Here is a 7893-nt window from a genome sequence, read left to right on the forward strand (position 1 = left end):
GAGAGGAGAGAAGAGAAGAGAAGAGAAGAGAAGAGAAGAGAAGAGAAGAGAAGAGAAGAGAAGAGAAAAGAGAAGAGGGGAATACCACTACTAACAGAGAACCTGTGGTATAGGAGAAAAGATTTGCAAACTACAAGTCTGGTGAGGACAAAACTCAAACAAAATCCAACTTAAAGAAGATCACAGACCCCCAAAAGATGTTGACCCAGAGAAGTCACACAGAGTCTATTAACACATAAGGAGATGTTCACGTCACTGAGAATGCAGCAAATTCAAGTCCAGATTGTGAGTTACCACCTCATACCATGACAATAGCTTTAAAAAGTAGGAAAAAAAAAGTATCAGATCAAGGGAGGCGGAGACTAAAACCCTCTGTGCCGTTGGTGAGAAAACAGAATAGTACAGCCACCATGGAAAACCGTGGGGTAATTTGTGGAGTGAGACTAGACACAGAGCAACCATGCTAGCCAGCAATCCCATTTGTAGATCCCCAAGAGAATTAAGAGCAGAGCCTCAACAAGGTGTCTGATGCCTGTGTTCAGTAGCTGAGTGGATGAACACACCACAGTCTATCCCATACAGTAGGATTTCAACGGAGGAAGGAATGGAGGATATGGTTAAGTTAGGCAAAATCCCAGTCACCAAAAGTCCAAATGGTCTACTGAACAGGTCCCTGGATACAACATATTCATGGAAACCATAGAACGGAGGTTGCAGGGGCAGGAATCAATGCGGGGTGGTAATAATTGGAGACAGTTTCAGTTGGAAAGCATGAGAATTAGAGACGTGGATCGTGGTCATACTGTACAGCCTTAAGTATACACTTAAAAATAGCCAAGAGGTACATTTTACAATGCATGTTTTCTCACATGTGGAAGCTGAGAGCAGAAAACACTTGAAGCTCTCTCTATACCTACAATGATAATCTTACCCATGTCAACTCCCTCTCCTCTGAGGGACACTTTAGCTATCACATTTGGCCTCAGATTTCGAACATTAAGAGTTAACCTTTGGGGCTGGAGAGATGGCTCAGCGGTTAAGAGCACTGACTGCTCTTCCGAAGGTTCTGAGTTCAATTCCCAGAAACCACATGGTGGCTCACAACCATTTGTAATGGGATCTGATACCCTCTTCTGCTGCATCTGAAGATAGCCATAGTGTACTTAGATATAATAATAAATAAATCTCTAGGCCGGAGGGAGCAGGGTCGACCGGATGAGCAGAGGGCCTGAATTCAAAGACCCAGCAACCACATGATGACTCACAACCATCAGTACAGCTACCGTGTACTCATATACATTAAATAAATACATAAATAAATCTTTTTTAAAAATTAACCTTTGAAGTATGCTGCCCTGTGGGCATTTGGAAACAGTTGTAGCCCAGTGCTGGGGTAGAACTAGACAGAAGATGACCCATCCCAGAAGAAGCCTCCATGACAATGGGAAGACTGAAAGATTAAGTACTTGGGAGCTACTTTAAAATATGGATAAACCTGTGCTGCCCTGTGGATAGTACTGCTTCCATGAAGGCTAGGTTTCATCCCCGCATGTGTCTTGTAGGAAAGCCAGCACCAGGCTACTGCTGACAGAAAGCTGGCATGAGCTTTGGGGTGATCACAATGCTTAGGAGAATTTTCATGGGTGTTTACTCCTAAGTGCATCACAGAAGTCTATCTTTTTAGAAAAACATAGGCAGAGAAGTGCAGCAGAGAGCTACCACTGTTTCTATTGTTTCTGTGAGGCTCAACGAAGACAAAGCTCGAGCTGAAGCCAAGGCCTAAGAACCCAAATTCAAGAGCCGCCTGGAATTGGAAGTGTACAGGCCCAGCTAATGCCTTGACTCTCTATAACACTTAGGAGTCACTGACCTAAGGTAGAGAAGGACGGGGGGGGGGGTAGATGAACAAAGAGACTGGGGCAGACAGAGAGGCAAGAAAAGACAGAAACAGAGAGAGAGAGAGAGAGAGAGAGAGAGAGAGAGAGAGAGAGAGAGAGAGAGAGAGAGACATGGAGAATCAGAGACAGAGAGGAGAGAAGAAAAAACAGAAAGCCAGGCACAATAAGAAACAAAGGAATGGAGGAAGGTATACAGAGATGTTCTCATTTCTCTGAAGGTCCTTGGGTCCCTCGGGTGGACCAAGTAAGTGAACCAAGGATAGTAGGCCAGTCCTTGTCTTCCCTGTGCCCCATACAGGGGAGCCAGTCATGGGGGGGGGGTATGTCAGCTGCTGACAATCTTGAGGTTCCTGCAGTGGTGCCCAAATGGCAAACTTAGTGCAAGACTTGGGCTTCTGTGGAAGTTGACAGAGAGCCAGCCCTGGATAAGATCTTCATGTCTGAGCCACTGTCCCACCTTTCCACAGAGTTGGGTGGGGGGCAGCAGAACAGGGTACAGGTATTGGCCACAGCAACGCTGGAGCTCCAGGATGGAGTACCAAGGACTAATGTCCAAAGGTTCCCAGAGATAAGGCCTTTCATGCTGCCCGGAGTCCTTGGCATGTGCTGTTTACACAGAAGAGAAGCACCAGAGCAGAGACCGCGGCAAAGTGGGGCTGAGGGGAAATGGAGTGTGCAGCTTGGATAAGACCGGTTCTGTCTTTGAATCACGGTTGGGAAAGTAGGAGTAAGGGGAGAGAAGGGAAAGCAACAGAGGAGCCAGGAGACAGAAGGCAAGTGCTTCAGGAGGAGAGCGGTCTATCCTATCCTCTTTCCAGCAAGAGTGTGTGTAAACACACTTGCATATCACTCTACACAGGTAACCAGGTCTAGACAGGGGGTGGTGGGCTCACTCTGGGGCCGCAGAGAGGATGGATGGAAAAGGTTAGAAACTTTCTGTGGGGGGTAACCTGATCCTTGAGGGAAGGCAGTGACTGGCCACATACCCATGGCACCCACCTTAACCACAAGCATTGTTGTTGCTTGGACACAGAGGAAAGGTGGGTTCCCCGGTGTCCTAAGGCTTGTAGCCAGCAGGCCCAGGACATATACGGACAACCATGTCCAGGACAGATGCCTACTGTGATATGCTGTGCCCATGCAGGCGCTTGAGTATCCTGGGTAGATATGGTACCTTCCATGTGTGAGAACGTGGGACTAGGGGCCAGCTGAAGGCCACTGCTGTTGGAGCCACCCTCAATATCTCCCATCACATTCTTTCCATTTCACAGATGAGAATACCAGAACCAGGTTGACCTAAGAGGCTGGATCCTGGACTGCTCTGTGTCTACATGACCTTTGAGTACACAGTCCTCAGGAAAAGGGCTTGAAGCAAGCCCATTTCACCCAGGTTCACCATGGAAGTTGGTGACAGGCTCATATAATTTTTGGTGGATGGCCTGAGTTCCCAAGAGTAAAGTGACAGAGGAACCAGGGCTACCTGCTTCTCATGTCTGGTTCATGATGCACTGGGAGTATGTGTAGTTGACAAACCCAAGAGCTATCAGGAGGCAGAATATCTAAGAGTCTTGGATCCCCAGGGACACCACCCAGCTCCACTGTCCTTGTCTACCAATAGTCTCATGTCCCCTCTCCAAGAGCCTGTGGGGTGCCCTCAGTCCTCTCGGTCTACTTAAGGTTCCTCTGAAGACTAGATGAGGGCAGCAGCCTCACCTGCAGGCTTCTGCAGGCTTGCTCTGCCAGGGTCCAGACTCTCAGGCCAGAACCACAAATCTACCTTGGTAATAGAACTGTTTGTAAGAAGTCATTAAAGCAAGAAGCCAACCCTCAGGTCAGGAGGACCATCTCTGGGTCCTGCTCTCCTGACTTCACCTGACCCAAACACAAACTTCCCTACCGTCTGGGTAATTGTCTGTCTGTCTGTCTGTCTGTCTGTCTGTCTGTCTCTCTCTCTCTCTCTCTCTCTCTCTCTCTCTCTCTCTCTCTCTCTTTCTCTCGTGTGTGTGTGTGTGTGTTAAGGGTGTCAACACAGGCCAGAGTGACCCAAAGACACGTGACTCCTTCAAGAGGTGTTCTCCCCACTTTACCTAGGCTGTCGCTCTAAAACCCAAGCCCAGACCCTCTCAGAAAGTCAAGGCTCAGAACAGTGTGCCCAAGGGACCAAGGCTATGGCCAGAGCCCTCACTGCCCTTGCCCCACTGTCTTCCCAGAGTTGGCACAGAAGTCTGCAGTACTGCCTGATCCACAGACCACTGTACCACACACCTACAGGGACGGTGCCACACCCCACGGTCCCCGGGGCATTGTTGGCTCAGAGTGGCTCATTGTGAGCCCAGCACCCCAGACACAGTAGTGATCTCAGGTGCTGGGAATCTCCATCAGATTCCCACTGAAGCCTGAACTGTAGACACAGCTCTTTTGTAGAAATCCTGAACAGTTGCTTGTGGGACTAGCTCAGGCCTAGCCCTTCTCTCCTGGGCGCAGGAGTGACCTGACATATCTGCTCCTTGCCTCTAACCCTCCATCTATTTGACACCTCCACACCTTACAAAGATCCTCCACAGCAGGATAGTGCAGGAGAGCCTAAGGGTGCCCTGCCTGGGTGGAAGTGGGAAGAAGGCCAGAGTCTGCTGTGGGAGTGCCTACAACCGAATGTGGTCCTCGGAAAGTAGAGGGGATCCAAGAACAGGAGGTTGGAAAACCTTGGTCCAGTTCTGTTGAAATCACCTGGGATCTAGGTGAGGTCACTTGGGCAGCAATGCCTGGGACTGTCAGTTCTCTCACTTGCTGTAGAGCCTGGTCTAAGTGAAATGTACCGGCAACGTTGTCATAAACAGCCAACCTACACATCTACACAGCAACACAGTAGCCATTTCAGCTTAGCTGTGACAATCATCACAATCCCATCACAATGCCAGTGTGTGACTGCATAGACTGGAAGTAAAGAGGCCTCCTGAGTCAGAGAACCCCAATTAAGAGGAGAATGTCTGGAACCCATACAACTGCACCTGTGGCACACCCCAGGCCCAGCAGAGCCAGTTCCTACAGCAGCCAGGCCTCCTCAGACCTCCATTGACAGCACCACATAAAAAAAGAAGGCAGAGCTTGGGCTCAAGGTGAGGAGGCTGAGGCAGAAGTCACACACACACACACACACACACACACACACACACACACACAAGGCTGTCTGTGATGATATTTGCAAGCATGTATGAGTGTTGTGTGAATGTGCAAGTACATGCATGAGGGCTTGGGTGCATTTCCTGGTACAGCAGCCCTTGTGGGACTGGGGATGGAAAAAAAAAAAAAAAAGCTGAAGTACTAACTGGAAGAAGTTGTCTCTGTAATATAGGAACCGGTGGGGCAGCTATGCCTGTGACTTCTGTGCCCCAGCTGTGTCCTCCTGTGTCACCTGGATGTGTGCTGCAGGACACCTTTAGTGGAACAAGGGTCAGAGCCTGGGGCTTTCCGAAGAGGGGGTGCCGCTGGGGAGACATGGGGCCTCACTGGGAAAGCCAAGGTTCTCTTAAAGGCTGCCACACAGGCTGAGGCTCGTGAGTCACCGAGTACAGCAGCTCCTCTCTGCGCATGCTGGTCCAGGGCCAGTCAGGAGTCCAACAAGACTGGCTCCGTCCATGCCCTGTCCTCTAAGGATCACCCTTGAGAACCAGCTTTCCTTCTTCCAACAGGATCATGCAGTCCCACCTTCAAAGTGGGCCCAGGTGAGTGTTCCGCTCTCAGGGAGGGATGTCAGCCAACTCCCTGCACCATCCGCACGCATCTCCAGGGGAAGATTTTTCTGCAGCCCCACATAAACTACCTCATTCACACGGGCAAGAGTAGAGCACATGTCCCTCACCAACAACTTCAGAGACTATTACCCTACCTCTTCCTTCCCTTCCTGTGACCCTCTTCCATGCTGACTCCTAAGGAACATACATCCCATGTCCTTGGTCTGTGTCGCTCACTCTTGGGATCCTGCTTTAGCTTCCACCCATACCTCACCCACCAACCAGGGTCTCGGGTCCTACCTCCTCCATGGCTCTGGCACAGGTAGGGGAAGCGCCACACGTTGCCCAGCCCCACACAAAAGCCCACACAGGTGAGCATGTACTGGGCCTTGTTGTCCCATTTGGGCCTGGAGCCGGCCTCTTCCTTTTCAATGACCTCTAATTCATCCAGAGATGGAATCCGGTCCTCTAAGCCAGGGTTGGGCAGCACAAGCCTCACCATGGTGGTCGCTGGGCTGGGCCTGGCACACGCAGGCAGTTCGGCAGCCAAAGGGCAAGTGGTTGTGTCCAGGAGCTCCAGCTCTTTATAGAGAACCTTTGGCACCTCACCCCAAGCACCTGGGCCGAAAGGAGGCGTCAGCAGATCCTCAGGGCGCGTCCTGCAGAACTGTTAATGCCTTATCTGCAGAAGCACCCAGCCTAACCAGCTAAGCCACCCCCTCCATTCACGGACAGGAGATCCTGCTGAAGGCCTGGACACCCCTCCTCCTGCACAAACCCAGACATAGGCCAGGGTTGGGTGTGGAGGGGGACAGTGTCAGACCACTCCTCAGGAGAGAGGGAGGTACCTCCAGCAAATAGATGAAATAGATGGTGTCTGTTGATGTCCTGTGCAGACCAGCAGGATACTGGTTCTCCCCAGACTATTGGAGCTCCCAGAAATATGTTTCACTTGTAGGAAGCTGAGCAGGGGGCTGCCCACCACATCACTATTCCTAAAAGTAGCTGAACCCTGTTCCCTAATTGCTGCTCACACAAAGTGCCACACAGTATGGCTTGGGTTCCTCCAGGCACAGCTCTGTGCTCTAAGTGTCCCTCAGACGACCTCTGGCTATCCCCAGCATCTAGCACCCTGTAGTATTTGTTCTTCCAGGGAGCAGTTAAGGGATGAGGAGACTGTTTGTGCCAACGCCAGGCAACTATGACGATGAAGTCCTGCCACTGGTAGAGTGACCAGATGGGAGATACGGAGAAGCCAGCATGACATCAGGGAGGGCCACCAGTTGCCAGGAAAGGCTGGGGGTAAAGGGCCTTACTCAGCCTTTGAATCTGGGAGTCCAAGAAAAGGCTTCCAAGGGTTATGTCTAAACTAAGACCAGAAGCAGAGATAGTGTTCGTTTCATGCAAACATTGCAGGATAGAACTTAGGTGGGGCATGCCCTCTGTTCTGAGCCCTTCCCCTCTGCCTCTCCTGCCTACCCCATGACTCCCCACCCCTGGGAACTATCCTGAGCTTCTTGAGGGCAAAGGATGTTACCCAATGCCCCTCCCACCTTCCTTGGTCCAGCCTCAAGGGTCAGCTTTCCAGGGGGCCCTTCCTGGACTCTACTGACCCAACCTCCCCCACATCATGTCCTTGGCACATGTAACCTTCCTAAAATTCACAGGACTTTTAATGTTCTGTTGTCTTTTTACTCTTCCTTTTCATTGTGCTTTCAATGATGATAGATATGATTTTTAAATTCTGTCTGTGTTTATTTATTTCAATGGTGGTCAAAAAACCCACTAGATGCTAACGCCCCTAAAGCCCAGCTTTATCTGTTTCCCCTACATTAGTTCCTGCTGCTATCCCTGAATAGCAGAGATGAAGGGGGGCATCACTCGGGGTAGAGCAAGTGCAGGGGCCTGACCTTTGACCAAACACACTAGGAAACTAATAGGATGGAGGCCAGAGGCGAGTTGAAGTTTACATTCGAAATATCCTGTCTACAGAATGTGAAGGAGAAGGTGAAGAAAGACTCAGAGAGACAGAGACAGAGAGAGGAGGAGACACAAAACTAGAGACAGGGAAAGAGTCAGAGAGATAGAGGGATAAAGATATGAAGAAGAGACAGAAAGACACAGAGAGATGAGAGAGAGAGAGAGAGAGAGAGAGAGAGAGAGAGAGAGAGAGAGAGACCAATAATACAGAGATGTGCCCCCCAAAAGACCCACAGAGACAAATATAGATAGGGACAGAGACCAAGAGAGATACACAGAGGGAT

At 50.3% G+C, this 7893-nt stretch overlaps 1 protein-coding gene across 1 annotated transcript in view; it reads right to left on the reverse strand.

Moving 5' to 3' along the window:
* Slc6a19 (solute carrier family 6 member 19) overlaps window positions 1-6191 on the reverse strand; it is a 20286-nt gene extending 14095 nt beyond the window's left edge. The window contains exon 1 of the mRNA XM_021208676.2: window positions 5930-6191. Within this exon, the coding sequence (XP_021064335.1) occupies window positions 5930-6131 (202 nt within the window). The 5' untranslated portion in view covers window positions 6132-6191. The remainder of the gene's footprint in view (window positions 1-5929) is intronic.
* Window positions 6192-7893: the final 1702 nt, after the last annotated feature.

The sequence above is a fragment of the Mus pahari genome, chromosome 11 (assembly GCF_900095145.1).
Source record: "Mus pahari chromosome 11, PAHARI_EIJ_v1.1, whole genome shotgun sequence".
Taxonomy (NCBI): domain Eukaryota; kingdom Metazoa; phylum Chordata; class Mammalia; order Rodentia; family Muridae; genus Mus; species Mus pahari.